The sequence below is a fragment of the Alnus glutinosa genome, chromosome 1, assembly GCF_958979055.1.
Source record: "Alnus glutinosa chromosome 1, dhAlnGlut1.1, whole genome shotgun sequence".
NCBI classification, from domain to species: Eukaryota; Viridiplantae; Streptophyta; class Magnoliopsida; order Fagales; family Betulaceae; genus Alnus; species Alnus glutinosa.
Window position 1 is genome coordinate 5,741,067 of NC_084886.1, and position 23,181 is coordinate 5,764,247.

Genomic DNA, 23,181 nt, shown 5'->3' on the forward strand with positions numbered 1-23,181 from the left:
TTAAAATGTTTTGAGAGCTTCAATGGAATATACAATAATAACAAATTAATCTTTATTATTATCAAATTTCATCTAAAAACTGTTGGGTATTGTACTTGTCACTCATCACTTAGTTTTGTTATCTCATGGTTAAAGAATTGGATATCTTAATTGCTACAACTTAAAAACGAAAAAGCTTATGTTCTAAAACAATATTAATTTAATAAATTGAATTAAAACAATTATTTTTTCACCCCCAATTTGAAGTCAATACGAAGAATTAAGAAACATGGACCAAGACAAGATCGAGAAGAGAAGAGTCTTCGGAAAAAAAGAAAACAATGGGCAAATCTCAATCTGTGAAACAAGTAAGAAGCTTCTTATGTCGGAGCCTTTGTTGTTTTGTCAATGTGTGCTTTGCTTAATGACGTATTTTCCTTGGAGCAATGTGAGAAACGTGGACACGATCCGCTCACAGCTTTGCTTATAAGTTAGAGTTATACCTTCCTACCAATCCGTGGGAAGCCACAGAAGTGAGTCAAACCCGGCGTCGTTTGAATCTTCCAAAGATAAAAAGGGAACCATAAAAACCGCGTCAACTCGTAAAATTTCAGCAGGAATTCATTCCCTACAAACCGAACTTGCTCTCTGTCTCCGTGTAAATTCGGTTTCCCCAAATCAAACTCTTTAATCACGCCGAGCCCCATGTTGTGCTCCACTCTAGAAAGCCACGTACTGAGTCCATACAATCTAATATAAAACTAAGCACACCAAATAACGCCCTTCAGGATGTTCAATGAAAAGGACACAGTTTGATTTTTCTGGGTCTCAATCCTAGCGTACCACCAGAAGGTCTCTCTCTCTCTCTCTCTCTTCTATAATTTCAACGTCTCCCTTCGAATTTTCTTATTCTCCAAACCCTAACTCAATACCACCACCCACCATATTTTGCAATTACTCTCATCCGCAATAAACAAAGTATAACAGAGTGGGAAACGGAGGTTCCAACTTTCCCAATATAGGCTCTAGGGCTTTTCTTTGGGTCTTAATTCGGCTTTGATTTTCTGAGTTGGGGGTTTTCAATCTCATGCAAATTTCGCGCCTTGCGCTCAATTTCTAACTCTTTTCTATCTTTTCGAAAATGGTCTTTCCTATTTCCGACGAATTGTTGGGCACTTTTGCCCCAATCGTGGTGTATTGGGTGTATTCTGGGATATATATTTTGTTGGGGTCCTTTGAGAATTACCGTTTGCACTCGAAGAAAGACGAGGACGAGAAGAACTTGGTGTCCAAGGGCACTGTGGTCAAAGGGGTCCTTCTACAACAAACTATTCAGGCTATAGTCTCAATCGTATTGTTCACGGTAAGTGTATTGAAAAGTTGTGTGTGTGCGCGTGTTTTTTTTTTTTGTGTGTGTGACTTTGAATTAATTTTTGGCACCTGTCTTTTTTTTTTTTGGATCAATTAGGCCAAAAACATTGGGCCAATAGGATTGTTTGATGAAACATTCAAATTGGGTTGTCAACTTGAAAATCAGGTGTTATTTGATTTGTGTTAAATATTTGGCCAGTGGGATGGTTTGATGAGACATTCAGTTAGGTTGTCAATCTCACAATTTACGTTTTTTTTTTTTTTTTTTTTTTTTTTTTTTTTTTTTTTTGTTTCGTGTTTATTTTTGTAATAGAAAATTTTCATAATTTGGTTTCGGATATTACTGTCGAGTAGATGCTCTTGTAGGAGAAACTTGGGCACATCTAGATATGGCAATCCCTTTGATTTATTCATTTTCTTATTGTCTTTTTACCGTGAGTGATTTTTGTGCTGTCATAATTTCACTACCCTCGCTAATAAGGATAAATTAATTTATGAAATTTTGGGTATGCGTAATCCTTGATTCCAGGAGCATCATGTTTGATCAGATGTAGTGGTATAATGCTTGCGTATTCTTATGTTAATTGTTTTGCTGGTTATAATATATGATAATTGTAGGATTTTCTATGGTGTTTTGATGTTTATCTTGACTATAACCTTTCACCTTAGAGTTTTTTTTCCTTCGTAAGCGTATTCCATGATTTAGAATGCTTGCGTATTCAAGATAAATTTTAGGATTATATTATGAATTTGTTTATGGCAGAATGGCTCGGTAGATTATAATCTAGTGCTTTTTCCAATTCTGGAACTTCTTTTGTTAGTGTATGAGGAATATCTACAGCTTGATATTGAAAATGTTGTGACAAAGTCTCAATGATGTTTGGTGGGCAATTTGGTGTAACTAGGTATGAGTAAGGGAAATGGTTTGTGACTTATTGTTGATCAACATGAGGTCATAAAGAGCACACTTGGCTAGTTACAAGCGTGTTTAGCACTGCGATTTGATAGACGAGAGGTATGATTTTAAACCAAATCACAGAAAAATATGCGTTTTCAAATCCTAGACAAGGGGGTATATTTTAAAAAACGCACAATTTAGCATTGATTTGTTTTCTAGATTGTAGCAGCCGTTAGAGTTTTGGTGTTCTTGGTTATTTTGTATACTTTTCATGTACGAGAAACTTCTTTTTATAAAATTATTGTTATTCATTAAAAAAAAAAAACATCATTTTAAAGGCTAAACTGCCATTTTAAAGGTCAAGTTACGATTTTATCAAATACTTAACTGCGTTTTGAAAAATCGCATTTTGAAATCACAAGTTTTGATATCACAAACCCAGACGGACCCAACATCTAGTTAGGAGCACACTTCTCATGCTATAAGATGGATGGTATGCTTAGGGTCATATTGCCGCTCTGGTGGTGCCCTGGTATTGAATTAACCTTCAGAATTGCTATGTAACTTTAGATTACAAATTACCTCATGAATTATGTGTTGTGCATCACTTTGTGTCTATTATATGTTATACAAGTAAATATATACTGATTGAATTGTTATTACTTGAAATGGAGAAGAAAGGAATTTTTAGCATGAAGTTACAGGGGCAAAGTGATTATGGAAACGGCATTGACTATTTACTGTGCAAAATGTTTCCGTTGATTATGGTGTTTACTTTGGTGGAAAAATTGTGTTTTTTTTTTTTTTTTAATGAGTAAAAGAACATAATTTTTCAAGGGAATTCTTGTGTTACTACATTTAGCTTTGGTTAAAAAGTGTCAAAGTGAAAGGATATTTTTGTGTGGATCTTATATGACATATGGAGGATTTTATAGAAACCTAGGCTAACTGATTGGTTAAGTTATGCTTACATGGATACTATTTACTTGTATGAAATTTATGTTTATGTTAACATGCAGTGAGTCTTAGTTTGGGGGCTTTCGGGGCAGGTTTGGGTGCTTGGTAGGGGTTGTTATTGTATTTGGGGAGCTTCTTTTGTTTCTTGGGAGTTTGTTGGGGGCTTACTTATTTTTTGGGGTTCTTTTGGGTTTCTTGTGGTTTTGGGTTGTTTTTTTGATTCTTGGGTGTTTGTTGGGGGCTTAACTATGTTTTTTGGGTTTTTGGGGCTTTTCTTTGTTTTCGGGTTTTCCTTTGTTTTTGTGGGCTAGCTGGGTTGTTCCTCCGTATACTTCCTGTGTACTTAGGGCTCTTTACGCTTTTTTTAATAAAATCTTCTTACTTATCAAAAAAAAAAAAAAACATGCAGTGAGCTGTTTTCTTCCCAACTCTCTCTCTCTCTCTCTCCCTCTCTCTGTTTTAATCTGAGATCTTTTATCATTTTCTTTTTCCTATCATTGTTTTCCTTTGATGTTGATCACCATTCAGCCAGTAAATCCATACCTTTCCAGCATCTGATTGGCCATAACTTTCAATTGATTTCTTGTATATAGTAGTTATGCTTTTAGACCCTGCTGTCAATTCGTAATGTACTTGTGTCACTATGTAGGTGACGGGAAATGATGGCGGGGCTGCTACAGGTTCAGAGTCTTCCTTACTCGTTTTAGCTAGACAGTTCATAACTGCTATGCTGGTCATGGATACTTGGCAATACTTTATGCACAGATACATGCATCACAGCAAGTTCTTGTACAAGCATATCCATTCTCAACATCACCGTCTTGTTGTACCCTATGCATTTGGGGCTCTGTACAATCATCCCTTGGAGGGGCTTCTCCTTGACACAATTGGTGGGGTTTTGTCTTTTCTTCTTTCTGGCATAACTCCTCGAGCCTCCATCTTGTTCTTCTCCTTCGCCACCATCAAAACAGTGGATGACCATTGTGGGTTATGGCTTCCCGGAAATCTCTTCCACGTGTTCTTCCAAAATAATACTGCTTATCATGATGTCCATCATCAGCTTTATGGCAGCAAGTACAACTTCTCGCAACCATTCTTCGTTATGTGGGATAGAATTCTTGGAACCCATATGCCTTACTCGTTAGAGAAGAGAACAGGTGGGGGCTTTGAAGCACGGCCTACAAAAGACTGCAAGGATGATTGATTGTTGAGTGATGAACATTTATCGTTGTACGAGTATTATTTTTCCCCCCCTAAAGAGCCACACTGCCCAGTCGAGTTGTATATACACAAATTGTTGTGCATTATACTTCTATTTGTTTTTTTGTTAATATAAGTTCTTAAAACTTTATTGTGAATTTGAGAACTTATTTATCCAGATAAAGATTTGACACTTTTTGAGTGGTTTCATTCCATTTTGTTTCCAAATGCCTATAGTTTGTGGTGGATTTGTGGACAACGATAGCCTGTTATGAGGCTGCTAACTCTTTCTTGTCCTCCATAGTACGAGTACCTTTTTGGCTGAACTTGTAGTAAAAGTTGCTGTTCTCTCTCTTAAAAGACTTTGCAAATCAAACTAGCTAACTCTCTTTTAAGGTGATTCTTCATTTAGAACATGTTAAAATCCTAATTAAAGTTATATAGAAAGGGACTTCAAATGAGCCATCCGGCCATCCTAATCATATTTTTAGTAGGGTTAATCCACAATTAAAATTCTTGGCTCATAAAGATAACGCTTTTTCCTCCATTCACTTTTAAAATAGGTGAACGGCTCATCTTAGTTCCACGTATGGATATACCACTGGCGTTGATGGCCTAATCGAAAAGCATTAAGTGGCATCTTAACCTTATTCGACAATAGTACAATCTCCGTTTTGAATGTTCTGATATCGGACACTCCTCACCACAAACCGGTTTCCTCCAGCCATAAGAGCATTATATGCTTGATGCATGTGTCCATTTTATGTCATTAATGACTCATCTACTTTTGATTTTCAGTATTAATTCTGGACCCCATCATGCACAGGCTGCCTTCTCCGCCATTCATTATCTGCTAATGCTTCTTCAATTTCTTGGTTGGCAGTATGAAAATTACAAGGACCGATATATCGAGATGTTGCTTTGCGCCACAAGCCTACAACCTGTGCCTGTGCGAGCAGCTACCATTTTCACTAGCTTCTTATTTTGCAGTCGAACACTGTTATTTAATCCCTCCATCGATCTCCATGTTTGAGTTTTTCTTGCTCGGGATTTTGATTAAAATCCAATTTTTTTTCCAGGACCAGACTAAAGCCGATCTGCTTAATTAGACCAAGTAATTACTGTATTACGGAATTAATATGATATGATCATATATATATATATATGGTCCATGACTCCATGGACCCCCTTATTTATTTATAATATCGAATTGAATGGAATTATGGAGCAGCCTATCAATTTGGACGAGTCATTTTATAGGACAATATTCCTTCCGTCGCTCGATATATATTTTTCTTTTGTTTCTCGAGCCGACATTCCCTGCCTGGAAATTGAAATTTCATCATCAAACAGCTGGACTGAAAATGCTCCTTCACCACCACCTTCATTAATACAATTAGCTGCAAGACGTTAGAACTTTGTTCAGGAAAACATATATATATATATATAACCTCTTTATCTTTCATTTCTCATGATTGTGAAAGTAAAATATGCTTAAAAGTTTTTTTTTTCTTCTTCTTCTTCTTGGGGGTGGCCGGGGGGTCCGCATCACTTTCTTCTTTTTTTTTTCTTTTTTTTTTTTTTTTTATAATTTATAATTTTTATATATATATGGTGTCTGAATACAGATTTACAGGTGGTGGACCTCACAAAGCTAGCTCTCTCTCAGATTTCCTGCTGGTGGACCTCACAGAATATATAGACAAAAAGCTTGACAGCGCAAGCAAGCTTTTAGTTTCAGTTTCCGGCCATGGCATGAGAGGAGATTGTTTTAATCCTCAAGTTTAGATCCACGTACAAAGCTAATAAAACAAAAACCCATAGCTGTGTCAACATGCCTGGGAGGAGGAAGCAACTTACATCCCCAGGACAAATCAGGAAAGCTCTACACACCAAATAATACGTGGACATCCAAATAATGCATTTCCTTTTCAAGTCATTACTGGCCGGCTTAAAGTTAAAAAGTAAAAGCAAAAGAAAAAGGGATCGATGTATCTTATTTTAATGGGTTTTTTAGGCGGATGCTCCCGTGGATTGTGAACAGGAAAACGTATTGATCATAGAAGATGTCTCTGGGAAAACCTCTTACAGGATTAATTAGTCATTGATTGAGAGATATGATATATTGATAAACCTTCTATCGTACACAGTACAGAATATATAATTAATCAAAGCATACTTCAACAAAGCAAATCTAGATATATATTAATATATATATATATAAATATATATCACTGAATGTACAAAAGATGTGAAGCACGAGGTGACTGTGACCGGTGGGGCGGGCGTATGGCAAGGTCACGTTGCCCTTGCCTGGAACTGAAGCCTGTGGACATGGTCTCAGCTCGAAACCTTGAAACAGGAATGATGGAATCTGACCTGCGATACATGGGTGGGTAAACATTTGCCTTCTCATTCGTTCTGTAGGCATCTCCGGCCACTTGCACGGCCTTCTGACTCTTACAACCCAACAAAATGCCGGAACGGCGCCTCTGTATCTCTTTGTTAGTTTCAGCTTTGGCATTAGGAATGGCTGACCCCGCTTTTCTTGTACTTGTTTGCCTTAGCTCTTCACAATCTGACATCACCGAGAAATCCGCGGCACTGGCGGTGACTACACTCCACTCTATGCTTGCCTCGCTTGGTTCATAACAAGTTGTGGGGGTGACACAGCCAGACGTGGCACCATCTGATGCTTGCCTTGCAAGAAACGGGTTGGCTTTGCCTGTGAGGCTCTCTATCTCAAACAGGTCTGAACTTGCATCACTCTCAGTATCATTGTAGGCTCCGCCAGAAGGCGCAGAAAATTCGAGTTCCTCCAATCTTGGAGTGACATCCCAAGACAACATTGTTAGCCTCCTCTCAACGCCTAAAGACTTGTTTCTGTTTTCCATTACGGGGGAGCCAAACACTTCTATTGACTTCCTTAGTTTTTCCGGATCTTTCTCTTCTTGATATTGCAATTTGATCGGCAGAGTACTCCCTGCCTCAGAATTTGATGTTGGGAAAGTAAAACAGTTTTCTCTGTTCAACCCAACTCCCAACCTATCCAATTTTGCTAGATCATCAGTTTTCCTGGGCTCTCTTTGGCCTTGGAAACTGACCATTTCATCACCATGTTCTTTAATCTCAACAGATTCTTTATCAGAACAAGAGCAATATTTGCAACCAAGAACTGCAAGAATCGTCTTTCTGCGTACCTTATTGGTATTAGTCCTTGAAGGATTTCTCAGGACATTCTGTAATAACGCGCTTTGGCTGTTCCAACTCGATTCAGACTGAACACTGGGAGTGCTTCGAGGCTGACTTATGTACTTCATGGAGTCTAGATGGACTCGTTCAGCTTTCTTGTACTGGAGCTTCTTTGCACTGATCATGCTGGCAGTTCTTGGATTATCCTCATCCATTAATCCTCCTTTGAAGTACTTCTCTGCTCCAAAGACTCCAATTTCTTCATCGTCTTCCTTTTTCCTTTCCACGTCAGCTTGCTGATCTCCATGAGTGGTGGCCATGATGAAGGGCATGAGGTTTCGACTTGAGTCAGCAAGTTTACGAACAAAGGTTTCCTCTGCGCCGTTCAAATACGCAGAGAAAGAGGCGTCGCGGAGGGTGCCGTTGTCGTTTCCAAAGGTCAAAGTTCGCGAGGGGTTGGTGTTAACAGCAGATGCTAAGGTAACCATAGCCATGGGAGTTCTAGAATCACACAAGGAAGAGATCAAAAAAATGACCAGAAAATTAAGGTTTTGGAACAGAAGGTTCCTTGAGAAACTAAACCTGAAATAACTTTGACGCAATCAAAAGCTTGTCACAGCAGCTAGCTAGCTAGAGGGGGAATGATTGCATGGAAGAAGAGGCTTGGCTTGTTGAGAATTCTAGTTGTTTAAGTAGCCATGTGAAGCATGCAAGCTGTTAATGAGGTAGGCCCTGGCCTGTGCTTTGAGGCCCAGCTAACTCAACAAATTGGTGGTTTCCACGCGATATAAACTTTCCTTTTTTATGTTTTTGCTTTTTCATATTTGTGGATATGATAATTTGTTAATTAATTGCTTAGAAATTCGGAGGATGTCTTAGATATGGAATATCCAAATATCTTAATTGACATATTAATTGCTCATTTAGTGGGGGAGACTTTGAACATTAGTACGGATATTGACAAGATCAATATCAATTTGATTGGGTAATATATATATATACACACTAGTATTACAATAATATTTGAACAAGTTGGCCAGAGAAAATAATGGAGTGGATGGTCCACATGGATTTAATACATTTTTTTCCCCGAACTACAAACATTTTCATACATTATTACTTAGCAGCTCCAATAATTGATTTTGAGCTGGTAACTTTTATAGGATATATATATATATATAGCTCAAGCAAAACATCATACAGTTAGATGCGTGTTTTCTGTCCCTTTAGAATGAAGATGCTTTCATGTAGTTGGATGCAGACTGCGAGTCACATGTATAAGATAGGTACACTCGTCACGAACCCAATACTACTGTTGAGTGGTTTATTTCATATGGTTTATATTCACTCTCACACAAGCAAAGCTTTTATTGAAATTAATTGGTTTGATCGATCACTTGATCCACACGTACTTATCCCTTATCAACGTTGATCTGTCTGGAAAGTGATGTGTGAATAATTCTGATAAACGATGAAAAGATTGAAAACAAACTGCTGGATTAACGTGTTTCAATTGCCTTGCTGGTCATACGAGGTTGAGAGTTTTTTTTTTTTTTTTTTTTTTTATTATTATTATTTTAAATGACAGGGAAGAACCCTTGGGCCACTTCTGTATACTTATTCTTGTCGGGCAAACTCCGAATCCGCACAAAGCATCCCTTCTACACGGATCAGGTAAGACTCTAAATTTGCTGAAATACTTGACCTCAAAAATTTATTTACACCTAGAATGAATATATCGAACTTTAGAGTTGTAAGATCACATAATTTAGGAAATATATGAGAATAAAAAAGAGAGGTATAAAATTAAGGTGATTCGGCCTATGGCCTACGTCCATACGTTAAATCCTTTTATTAGCTACATACTTTCTTAATTTATTTGATATATTGCATACAATACGCCATTTATAGAGAAATAGTATGAACGTTACAAGTTCCTTCTACTTTTACATTACTAACAATAAATCTAATTTATCATCTTGTAACTCTTGTCTTTTGAGTTCTTGTAATTATTGTCTCAATATGCATTCGCAAACCCAACTGTAGATCATGAACATTGAAGTTTGATCTTGAACATCAAAGGGCTATAAAAAAAAATGGCTACTATGGCCTAAATTGGAACATCTGTTTCTATGACTGAAACTTAGACTTAGGCAACTGATCAGTTGGCTGGCATCGGCTAATATGGTCGGGACTTGGACATCAACGACTTTGGCCGGCATCGGCTACTATGACTGAAATTTGGACATCGACAACTTTGGCCGGAAGCGGCTACTATAGCCGAATTGAGCCAAATATGGGCATAAAACCTCTTTGGGCATTTTTTTTCAACAACCGGGGTGGTATTTGCTAGTAAATGAAACAATGGTAGTGTGACATATCATCTTGACAAAGAGAGACTAACGTGGGCATAGGAAAAGAAATAGTTCGGGCATATGATAAGAAAATGTGGAAGGATGAGAAAACCCAAGAAAAAATAAAATGGCACGAGATGGATATTTACGAACATTTTGATTTTGGTTATGATTGAAGATGTAAAAGGATGAGTGAACCAAAAAAAAAAAAAAAAAAAAATTGGCACAGGATTGAATACTGGCATTAGCCTATAGCTCTAATTACATGTAAGAGCACATAATCTAAGAAAAAGAAACAGAATTAAGGTAGTTTGTCGAATGTCCTACATCTACATGTCAACGCTTTTTCTTGACCACATTTTTTTGATTATATACAATACTCTATTTATAGATAAAAAGACTGAATATTACAAATTTCTTCTACTTCTACGTTAACTAATAATAAATCTAATTTATTAACTTGTAATTTTTATTTATTGAACTCTTGCATGTAACTCTTGTCTCCATAAAATCAGATAAAACTCTTTGAAATTTAGGTTGAGGTTGAGAATATTAGGTGCATACAATGTATTCGTGCTCGAAATTCCAACCCACAAAAACCATTTCCTTAATTATCCCAGCAGAAGCTATATATATATATATATATATCATAAATCTACCAGCTCGTTGCTTTGTGTATTTTAGAGACATCTAGTACACATAAAGATTTACCAAAAATCTATCAGCTCGTTGCTTTGTGTATTTTAGAGACAACTAGTACACATAATTAAAGATTTACCGGACCCAACGTACAATATATATAATTAGGACTTTATACACATACAACTTCTACCCATCTATTGCACCTGTGCAATAATTAAGTGAGAGATATAATTTTAGCATACACAAGCCCCTCAACAACATTAGTGGCGCGTGCTCGATTAATTAAACATTCATTTTATTTTATTTTTCCGGTAGCAGATTAACGAGTCATTTAATACGACAACATTATGATGGCTCAACTCTGTTGGGTTTGGTGATCCATGTAAAGAGTTGAGCGATGGCCGATGGGGCCTCGGCAGGCAAAGGTCCAACTGTCCAGGACTCAGACTGCCTTCACTGGCGCACCAGAGAATATACTTAAATTTCTTCTCGTGTCGATGGATGGATTAAGGTTCTGTTCCAGACACCCTCACGCTTGCCTCAACTCTCAAGTGCTACAATTAATGAGCTTCATTATATATGTATATATATGAGCCCGCACACCTTCCAAAAAAACACACACTTAGAATATGTCAAAAAATAAATAAAAATAAAAACACTTCGAACTCGTTTGAGATTGGGTGAGGAAATATAATTTTTGTTTATAAAAAAAGTCAGAAGAGTTTTTTAGGGAAAAAAAAAAAAAAATTCTAATATTTAAGCTTAAAATATATATATATTGTTTTTAAGATTTTTAACGCAATTTCAAACAGATTCTTTAATCCCGCTTAATATATTGTCATTTCAAGCTCAAACTCCTCCTTAATAAGTTAGAGTCAACATGTGAAATATTTAATTGAAATGAGAGGTAAATGACATAAACAAGATTTTTAACTCTGATACTATATTAAATCATCACTTATCTAAAAAACTCAAACTAATAAAAAAAAAAAAGATGAGAGTCTATTGACACTCTCAAAAGACGCTTTGAAAGAGAAGAGGACAACATGTTTTATAAAGTGCTCAGGTGAAGAAAATCTTAGAAATGTGAGACACACTTTAACACGCCCCTTCACGTGTGGCAACTAATAGCCAAACACGTAGACAACAACAGGAAGGAAATGCCCATCATCGCAAGAAACTTGTGGCTCTAATACCATGATAAAGTCTATTAAGTTTTACTCTTTTATAAAAAGCACCTTAAGATTGAAAAGAGGTTTGTTCAAGACTCGTAAAGCTTACAACTCAAATACACATCGACAATGTAAAACTCTTAACATTTAATAATTTAATTTATATTCTAACCAACTAATTTGCATACTTATGACAACTTCTGAACGCTTACGCTTCCTAAATGCAAGCTTCCGACAATAGTCATTTTGTGAGCTGAACCACGAAAAAAAGTTACAGGGACAATTAATGTCTGTCATTTCTGTTGTTGTCTGGTTCTCTAAGATGCATTCATTTTTCCCACTAACATTACGTATATAGTACCATAAGAACAAAAATGGTGGGCCTTGTGTTTTGATTTAGTTAGAACCACACTATCTGGCACCATTCCATCACAACTGATTATCACCATCACCAAAAGCGTGTAAATCTTGCCTATGCAGACAAATCTACCGGCCCAGGTTGAAGATATCTAAATCGGCGTAAAATCCTCCCTACCATATAAACCAGCGGCGGATGTCATGGACTGACCCTTCAAACTTAATTGAGGGGGCCATACATAATTATATATAGCCCTTTCTAGTCTCCGCGTGGCCCCCTCCCTCCCCCTAAAGGTTTCAAAATTTGTTTATATTCCGTCCTCTAAATAAAACGATGGCGTCCTATCTAAACGAAACATTTTTATGACTTCATTCTCCACATTTGTTACAAAAGGGCTGCAACCTAAATAAAAAAGAATGAGCATGTAACACGGATTGTTTTTTAATTGTTTTTTATTATTATTATTTCCAGATTTTAATTAACAAAAAAAAAAATACTTAATAATAACCAACCTTTTTTCTAAATTGTTAAACAAATTAGACCATGATAAAATATTTGCGTATAATATTATATTGTTTCCCAAATCTTTGGTATGAGACTAAGAAATCATTCAATGATTTTAGATATGTTAAATTCTATCGGACCAAATTATTTTAAAGGGATGATATGATTAATTTCATGAAGAACTTCCAAAGATTTGGCATGGTGTCGGATAAGAATTTTTGACGAATAAGACTTCAATAGAAATAAGCCTTCTATGTCTATTAGGTGGGTTTATGAACGTCGCAAAGCGTTAGGATTTTGGGAACTAAATAACTTTGAGAGGAATTAGATTCTGAGAAAGTGTAAAGACACCTCTAATTTGTTCTAAATTAAGATCAAACTCTATGTATTTTTACTTTTTAAACAATAAGAAAATATAATATATTCAGTTTATTTTAAACTATCACCCATCATTTCCCTAAATTTAGTGTAAATTTTACAAAAAAGAAAAAAGAAAAATAAGCAAGTTGAATTAAAATAATACATAAATTAAAAGAGAAAATAAGGATAAAAAGTATATAGAAGAACATAACCACGTGAAATAAAGACAAACAAACAAAAAATGAAAAATACTAATTCAATAAAAAAGAAATGTATTTTCTATATTTCTTTGGTTCTAATGAAATCTTGAAAGCTAATGTCGTCCATCAAATAAGCATGTAAACACTTTGCATTACACAGTAAAAAATACAACTTAATAAACAGTGTAAACTAAAAAATTATCATACATCGTACCAAAAACAACCATAGAAAATTCTCTCACCATCATTTTCCTGAATTTAGTGTAAAATTTACAAAAGGTAAAATAAGCAATTTGAATGAAAAATAATATATGAATTACATCAAAAAATAAGGACAAAAAAGGAAACAGAATAAGATAACCATAGAAAATATAGACAAAAAATAAAAAATACTGATATAATAGAATAGAGTTATATTTTCTGTATACTTTTCCAGTTTATATGAAACCTTGAAAGCCAATGTTGTCTATTAATTAAGCACGTTAACAATGTGCATTACACAGAAAAAAAAAATTAAAAAAAAAAAAAATCAATGAACAACGTAAATTAAAAAATCGTCATACCTCGTACAAAAAACAACAATTAATGTAAACTCTCTCTCACCATGGTTTCCTGAATTCAATGTAAAATGTAGAAAAAAAAAAAAAGGAAGAGCGATTTGAACAAAATATATATATACCCAGCCCCCAATGACACAATACTGTCCGCTTTTGGCTCCCCATATCAGACTTCCCAGGAGGTCACCCATCCTGGGATTGCTCTCGCAGCGGCTCGCTTAACTGCGGAGTTCTGATAGGTTCATTACCATCACGGCTTTAAAACGCGTTGTGTCATAAAGGGTGCATTTATACATATAAGCACATCCTCATTCCCAGGCGATGTGGGACGTCACAATCACCCCCTCTTTGAACCCAGCGTCCCCGCTGGCGTCTCTCATTGGGTTTGTGCACGCTCCCACCATCTCAGGCTGGGCAATAGCTCTGATACCATTTGTAACGACCCAGCCCCAATGACACAATACTGTCTACTTTTGGCTCCCTATATCAAACTTCCCAGGAGGTCACCCATCCTGGGATTGCTCTCGCAGCGGCTCGCTTAACTGCGGAGTTCTGATAGGTTCATTACCATCACGGCTTTAAAACGCGTTGTGTCATAAAGGGTGCATTTATACATATAAGCACATCCTCATTCCCAGACGATGTGGGACGTCAAATAGGGACAAAAAAATGCAAACGAAATAACAAAATCACAAGAAATAAAGTAAAGAAAATGTAAAATGATAACCACTAATATAATAGAAAATAACTATTTTTTTTATATATATATTTTTCCCAATTCCAATGAAATTTATAGGTATGGGAAAAAGTCTGGTCAAATAGAAATTTTTTCTTTCGACCATCCTTCTTAGATGTTGCGTAAAAGAAACTACTTCTTGAAGAGAAATTAAAAATAATATATAAATTATCAATGCAAAAATAAGGACAGAAAATCAAATCAGAAAACAAAAGCACATAAAATAAATACAAACAAACATAGTATTTACAATTCTATTATTTATCTATAAAAAAAAAAATACAATTCTATTATTTGGTGCTTGAACATAGCCTCTACAAACTTAAAAGCCAAACTACAAAAGCAAATGCTATAGAAAATTTATATCTTTAAAAAAAGAAAATTTTTAGTTTACGCGGCTGTTCATCAAGTAGTGACAGGAATATTGAAAGGAAAATGTTCTACTTTGCATGCATATATATATATATATATATATATATATATGCTTTAGCAAGAAAGAAGAGACAGGAAAAATGTCTCTGTGGTAAAATGTGTACATCTCTCTGGATTTCAATTTGTAGAAGGCATTTATAGACTGGATTATATAGTTATTGCTCCAAAAGTATGTTCTACTATCGAGAGAAGAATTAAAGAACAAAGCATATAGAACAACTACGTAAGATCAAATTTATTTTGATATATAAAAGAAGGTATCAAATACATGAATTATGGAAAATTGCATAAAGACATTCATTAACACCTATTTTCTTTGGTTTCATCATATGGTGCAGAATATTTGTTTAGAAACTGCTATTATTTTGTTGTTTGCAGGCTTGCCTTAAAAGATTAATGATTCATTGCCACTTTTTTATACAACTTTTCACCACCTTGCTTATGTGGCAAAGTGGTCCCCTACATTATTTTATTTTTAAAACTAAAAAAATAGTAGGGGACCACCTTACCACATAGGCAAGGTGGTGAAAAGTTGTATAAAAATGTGGCAATGAATCATTACTCGCCTTAAAAATGGGATGCTAATATATGCAAAACACACAAAAAAAAAAGAAAAAAAAGAAAAAAAAGAAGAAGAAGGTACAAACAGTTATTTTGTTGTTTGCCAAAAATTGACTTCAACATTTTACTAATGACTTCAACGTTTCACTAAGAGCGACACAAGGGAGGAGGGGAAAATGCCACATGTAAAACAAAGTGTTTTAAACTCACCATTAACTTAACAGATACTTGTCAAATTTTTAAGCAACCACTTGTCATAATTATAGGCACTACTCTTATTGATTCCCCTATTAAATATGATACAGTTATTTTTTTGGAAGAAAAAAAAAAAAAACCTTCTTTTACAATGTTATTAAACACACAGTTTAACTTTAAAAGGATACTTAGCTGCATTTTAAAAGACCACTTGTCACAATATTATGCAATGCTCTAAGTAATTCTCCTATTATATACACTAGCATATACCCCTCGTTATGCGCGGGTTTTTGTTTTTACGAATTAAAACTGCATCTTGTGATTATGTTTTAAAAGTAATAGATAATGTACAAAGTAGTTTAAAAAAAAAAAAAAAAAACTTTTAAGTTATTTTATTAGCATGCTACATTTAATTTAAGAAACAAAATAAAAATTTAAGAATAAGAATGAAAATAAGTAAATGTATATTGTAAATTATCTCGTAAGGAAGCAAAATAAATCATATGTATTCAAATGTATAGATGTTAATTCAAGAGACCTTTTACATAATATAGGAATTCAAAAAACAAATAACAAAATAGTGCCCTCACATCATTGCAACAACTTGTATTCAATATTTACAAACAGGATAACCTTTATTAAAATGCTACATAAAATTTATCAAGTCTATAAACATGAAATTTAAGAACTTTGTACGAATTAAAATTGTCATGTGCTTATATTTAAAAGTTAATAGATAATGTACAACATTTTTTTTTAAAAAAAAACGAGTTATTTTATTAGAATGTTATATTTAATTTAAGAAACAAACTAAAAATTTAGGAATAAGAATGAAAATATGATATTGTAAATTATTTAATCTCCTTGCTTCATGGCATGCATGAAGAGTGCAAGGAAACAATACACAAAATAGTGACAAACAATAAAAACACAATACACTCTTAAAAACATTATTAAAAAAAATAATAATAATAAAAAATAAAAAAGTGAGAAAAAAACTCGTCTTATCACAACAGTGATAAACTCAACTTAAAAACAATTTGTACTTAATTTTGGCACCAATGAATAGGGTTGACAATTTTTTACACGATCTGCGAACCCATCACGAAAATTCTGGGTTTGGGTTTGGGTCATAATCGGGTCAACCCGATTATGACACGATTAGCTCCCCTTTTTTTTTCTTTTTTTTTTTTCAGTCAGGTCCAAAAGGACCGAAACCCTAGCCGGATCACGCTATTACCGTCTCACGCATCACCCATTTCTTGTTTTCTTTTCGCTTCACGCCTTCACCCAATTCATCGTCTTCACGAAGTTCACAGTTCACACCGCAACCCTCCTAAATGGCCAAGACGCCTCTCGGAGACTCGGATCCTCCACGAGGTCCAGGGGCCCAAGCTCTCAGTCTCGCAAAAGCCGAGTTCTCAAAGCCGAGCTCCACCACGCAACCCTCCAAAACGGCGTCGTCTCCACCGGCTCTTTCCCTTCGATCTCCACCAGCGTCGTCCCCAACGGATCTTTCAGGGTCCAAGCCCAGTCGAACCTCCTAAGGGCTGAAGTCCTCGGTTCTAGTCGTCGGATCCAGAGGCCTGGGCTCGCCAGCCCTGCTTAGCTGCTCTACCTCGTCGACGTCGTGTCCTGTGGGTTGTGGGGTGGGCAGTGGGCACGCGTTACCGGGTTCAACAGGTTTGGGTCGTGTTTGGATTATAGTGTTTGACCCGATTAATAATCAGGTCGAGTTCGTGTCTGACCCGATTGTGTAATCGGGTCGGCTGGGTCGACACGAACCCGACCTTCCGACCCGAATTGCTAAGCCTACCAATGAACCAAAAGCAGCATTCAGTAAGCTTCCATGTGGAAAAGGGCACGTGGATGAAATTTACCCACACAAATCCTTCCCTTGCACACCCCCCCCCCCCCCCCCCCAAAAAAAAAAAAAAAAAAAAAAAAACCAATCTTTCTCAAATCTATGAGAAAAGGCAGTGCTACGGAGTCTCAAGAGCAAAAAGGCCACGCAGAACAAATATAACGCCCCCTTCATACTGAACAAAGGAAGAAAAGACTTGTGTGTTTTTGTCATTCTGTGGGCAGTATCATACTGAAATAAAAATAAAATAAAAAAGACGTTTGTGCTAGGGTGCGTGACTCAGTCTTGTGCCGTAGGTTCAAGACCCACGAAGGTGTTGGTGCTCTGCTCCGTTAAGCCAGAGCGTAAGTCTATTTGGTAAGGTTTTCTTTTTTTAAAAAACCTTGACTTATAAAATATTTTGCACTTAGAGTTTTTAAAGCGACCAATATAATGGTAGAATTCAAAAGCAACGAGAGAAAATACCCCAAAACACAATTTTAAAAACATAATCGAAGAGAAATACACTATTTAGACAAACAAATAACACACAATACAAAACGAATTTTAAGAAAAAATGCAAAACTCAAAAAACTTACTCGGTGTAGAGTGTGAAGAAGAATTGAAAGATACAGAGACAATGACAGTATAATATTTGCTCTTTGTCTTGTTTGAATTATGATGTAAAAAAAGTTAAACAGTTGGCGTTGGACTGGGTCTTGAAGATACAGCAACTATGAACAATAAAAGCTTTTTGACAAAAATATCTGAAAACCAAAACTAAAAGAAAATCCAAAAGAAAATTTTGTTGACAATTAACATATTTAAACTAAAGAAAATCGCACTCTTACCATAATCAAATAATGAATAATTAACAATTTATAAACCATTAAACATGAAGCCAAATATTATATTTTCATTTTTATAAATATTGTTTTCTTATTACCTTTAAAATTGAGGGCAATATGAAATGAAGTGTAACTCATACAACATTCTAAAGGTGTATATATGTATTGCATGTATAACGTAAAAGAAACTACATTTAGAACAAAAAATAAGGACAAAAAATTGAAAAGTAAGATTTGTATTTTTTTTTTTTTCTTTCGGCCACCATCCTTACAATATATATCATAAAAGAAAATACTTTTAGCACAAAATAAGCAATAATATATAAATTATAACATAAAATAAGGACAAAAAATGAAAACAGATGACAAACGAAAAAAAAAAAAATGAAAAATACTCATATAGTATAAAAATAGTTTTATTTTTCTTTTATTGTATATTTTCTCCGATTACAATAAATTCATAGCCTCATAGTTATAGGAAGAAGTAATGTCTAACAGAGATTCTTTTTCCTGATGATCCTTTGCATATATAACGTTAAAAAAAACTACTTTTAGAACAGAAATAAAAATAATAGATAAATTAGAACAGAAAATAAGGACAAAATATGAAAACGGACAACAAATAGAAACTGGAAAAATACTCCTATAATATAAAATAGCTGTATTTTTTGTATATAAATTATAACATCAAATAAGGAAGAAAAAAATGAAAACGGATGACCAATGACAAACGAAATATACTCATAATAGGAAAGAAAAAAAAGAACTTTTTTTCTTTTTTTCTTTTACTTTCTTTAATTCCAATGAAAGCCATACCTATAGGAATAAGATATGTCAAATAGAGATTTTTTTTATGATCATCCTTTGCATGTATAATGTTAAAAAAAAATAAAAATATATATAAACGTACTACTTTTAGAACATAAAATAAATAATATATAAATTATAACAAAAATAAAATAAAAAATGATAACAAACTAACATGACCATAAAAAATAAAGACAAAAAAAGGGGACACAAAATAAAATAAAATAATAAAGAAAAAAAGAGAGAAATTACTCAAATAATGGAAAATAATTATTTGCTGTATATTTTTCCAATTCCAAGAAAGCAAACAAAAATTATGGAGTGTATGCGTACCCCAAATTTTTGCTATAGGCTAAATCAAAAACCACTTATACGAGAGAATAAGAAAGTAAGAGTATTATTTATTTTGACAAAAAACAAAGAATCAAACATACTAATATAACAGAAAATAACTGTATTTTATGTATAATTTTTCCCGTTCTAATGAAACCTTGAAAGTAATGCCGTCTATCAATTAAGTACGTAAACAATATGTATTACACGTTCCAAAAAAAATGATTTAAAAAATTAATAAATAACAGTGTAAACCAAAAAAATCGTCATACCTTGTGCAAAACACAATGATGCGAATCTTTCTCTCTCACCATAATTTTACTAAATTTACTGTAAAATTTACGAAAGAAAAAAATAATATATAAATTAAAAGGAAACAAATAAGGGAAAAAAAAAAAAAAAAAAGGAAGAAGAAAATCCCAGGAAAAAAAAAAACAAATAATAGAAAATACTAAGCATATATTGCATAAAGGCATTCATTAACCTCTGTTTTCTTACAAATGAAATAAAATTTAGAAATGAATCCTTACGTTTAATACGGCAGAGTAAAGATTTGAAGAATCTTGTAAGCCTCTCGCTTCTGGCTTTTGAATAATGAAAGTAATACTTATAAATTAATAATAATACAATACCTGAGTTTTTACTATAATTTGAGAGGGATTCATTTCCTACAAAATAGTGCCAGAGACGATGAGTCAAACTAAATTCTCAAGTAGCGTTTGTTTCCATTGAAACAAAAAAAAAAAAAATTACTGTATTTTTTGTATAGAATGATTTTGTAAAGGTAAAAACAAATGATCACACCATCATAATCTTTTTTTTTTTTTTTTTTGAGAAACACAATCATAATCGTTGTGCTTTAAGGTAAAGGACTAAGAATGTAGTAAACATTTTTTATTTGCATAGTTTCATTTGAAGTTTGGACACACATTTGACAGTTTAAAAGTTCAGACGCCTTATTTTTATTTATTTTTTCAAAGAAGTGAGTGAATATTCCAAGAATTCTATACTCCAAAAATTTTAAACAATTCATAAATCATTGCTACGCAAAAACTCTGTAATTAAACATACATACATATATTAAAATAGGTGGAAAAGTTGATGCATAATATTAAATACTGCAAAGAAAAGCAGAACATCATTCGCAGGAACACAACAAAACACAGATTAAAAAAAAATAAATAAATAAAATCATATAATCGTAAATCAAAATATATATATATATATATATACTCTAATAAAATATATATGATCCCCACAAATCTATAGAGAGAGACCTTTTGGTTGATCAGATTTGAAGATGAACTCTAAGGGGCAGTAGATAGTTTTGAATTTTGTACAGAGAATGATTTTGTAAAAGGTTGTGATTTTGAGAGTGCAGTAAACAGTTACAGTTATTATGAAACACTACGTTTTAATTTTAGTTAGTTTGTAGGAAAAAATAACTGATGCATAATGAGTTGGCTATCGCATGTTTAACACCAAAATTGGGTTCAGTTTTTTTTTAGAGAAAAAATAGGGATTCAATTTTTATTTAGCATGCAAATAGGGATTGAGTTTACTATCACATTATAACACAAACTTAAACTCACCGTTTACAAAATACGCACAATCCATCTTTTATTGGAAGAGTAAGAAAAATACTTGAATTCCAAGTTAAAGACAATAAGATATTGAACCCATAAAACAAAACTTTATACCACATAAAAATAAAATAATGTGAAAATTGAGAAAATTATTTCTAACTTAATTATGTACTATGTCAGGAACAAAGTTTTGTAGATAACTTTGTAGGAGTCTAAAGCACATCAAATAGATGAGGATTTTAATAAGAATACTCCAAGACCAGTCATTGTAATTGTAACTTCGATAATTGTGAGAACTTACAGATGTAACTATTTATTTTAGTATGTTTAATAAAAATAAAATGCCTTTCTACTAATAATGTTAATGAATTTCTCTTTGAAATTTGTGTAGGTCAATACAACTTATCATCAACAAGTGCAACAAGGATTTACATTAATCTTGATATTCCAGAGGTTGATACAGTTATTGACAAGTAAGAACACTCCAATATATTATTATTATTTTTGTTAATTTCCATTTTTGATAAAAACCAACATTTATTTATGAATAGGTTGAACAACGTCACAATAATAGAAGTGAATCAAATGAAGATTGAACAGCCACCAATAATATCAGATAGATAACTTGCATTGTATAACAGGAAGACAATTGCAAAGATAAAACAAATGGAAGGGAACTCAGAAGCAAAGGTATTAATAAATTATAACTATTTAATGCATTTATAAAATATCATAAATTCAATATCAATTGTTTAATTTTTAATTAAAAAAAATTACAGGAAATATTCTACACATGTTTATGCAAAGTTGAAAGAATAGACAACAAGTATGGCTGGTATTATATTGGTTGTATAACATGCAAGACGAAGGTTAAGTTTAAAGAAGGAAATTTTTGGTGTGAACGTTGTCAAGCGAAACTGAAATTCAGCGTACCAAGGTAAACAACAAATGATATTTAATTCACACACATATATGTATAAATATATAGAAATATATCTTCCTAACAATTTTGGAAATGAAAGCAGGTATAGGATACAAATTGAAGTATCAGATACAACAGATTCAGCAAGATTCATTGTCTTCGACAAAGACGCTGAACAACTTATAGGCAAAACTGCAAAGAAACTTGCAAATTTGCAAGATGAGGTAACAAATCTTGAATTTTTTAGAGTACTATAACAAAATAAAGTCAACAATTCAATAAAATATATATATATATATCATATTCTAACCTCTTTTAACAATATGCTATATTTATACAGAATTTGAAAGACAAAATTGTGCCAAGAGAAATCAAAGCAATCATTTTCAGAGAATATGTCTTCCAATTGAAACTTAATTAATATAATTTGAAAAAAGGCCGGGAAAATTATATTGTTTATAAAATATTTGAAGCACAAGTTGCAGAAGAAGCCAACATCCAAAAGGTAACAATGCCTTATATATTGAATCCTTAAAATCTACACAATATTTACCTACATAATTATACGCAACTTCTAATGAAACTCGATCCCTTATTACAGGGAACTCCAACTGTAAAGCTTAGAGGATCTAGCTCCAAACAATAAAAGGAATACGACGTTGTTAGCCAAACAACAGAAAACGAACAAGTGTTCAGTCAAGATTCTTCATTGCATTTTTCCCTACCTACAGAATACACAAAGTCGGATGATGATGACATACCTCTCAAGGTTATTTACAAACGATTTAAAGCTACTAAAAAGAAGACATTGAGGAATACAAAGCCTCACAAACAAATAATCATTGATTGATTTGGTCCAACATTAATGTTTTAAAATGAACTCCTGTTTATCTTTTTATTTGTAATTTGTAATCTACAATATTTATAATATTGACAATATAATATTTGGCTTCATGTTTGGTAGTTTATAAATTTTTAATTATTCATTATTTGATAACGATGAGTTTGTGATTTTCATACATTCATTGTTATTCTTATATTTTTGTTAATTGTTAACAAAATTTTCTTTTGGGTTTCTTTTGTAAATATTGAATACAAGTTATAGCAATGATGCGAGTATACTATTTTGTTCTTTGTTTTTGTGAATTCCTATATTATGTAAAAGGTCTCTTGA

The 23,181-nt window shown here is 33.5% G+C and overlaps 2 protein-coding genes across 2 annotated transcripts; one reads left to right on the plus strand and one right to left on the minus strand.

The window, feature by feature from the left end:
• Window positions 1-668: 668 nt before the first annotated feature.
• LOC133868467 (sphinganine C4-monooxygenase 1-like) lies at window positions 669-4,620 on the plus strand. The gene is made up of 2 exons (XM_062305371.1): window positions 669-1,342; window positions 3,855-4,620. Exons 1-2 carry the CDS (start codon window positions 1,121-1,123, stop codon window positions 4,407-4,409), a joined length of 777 nt encoding a protein of 258 aa, XP_062161355.1. The 5' UTR covers window positions 669-1,120; the 3' UTR covers window positions 4,410-4,620.
• Window positions 4,621-6,490: 1,870 nt separating this feature from the next.
• LOC133868477 (protein PHYTOCHROME KINASE SUBSTRATE 1-like) lies at window positions 6,491-8,332 on the minus strand. Its single transcript, XM_062305381.1, has one exon. It carries the CDS (start codon window positions 8,089-8,091, stop codon window positions 6,637-6,639), a length of 1,455 nt encoding a protein of 484 aa, XP_062161365.1. The 5' UTR covers window positions 8,092-8,332; the 3' UTR covers window positions 6,491-6,636.
• Between the last annotated feature and the right edge of the window lie 14,849 nt (window positions 8,333-23,181).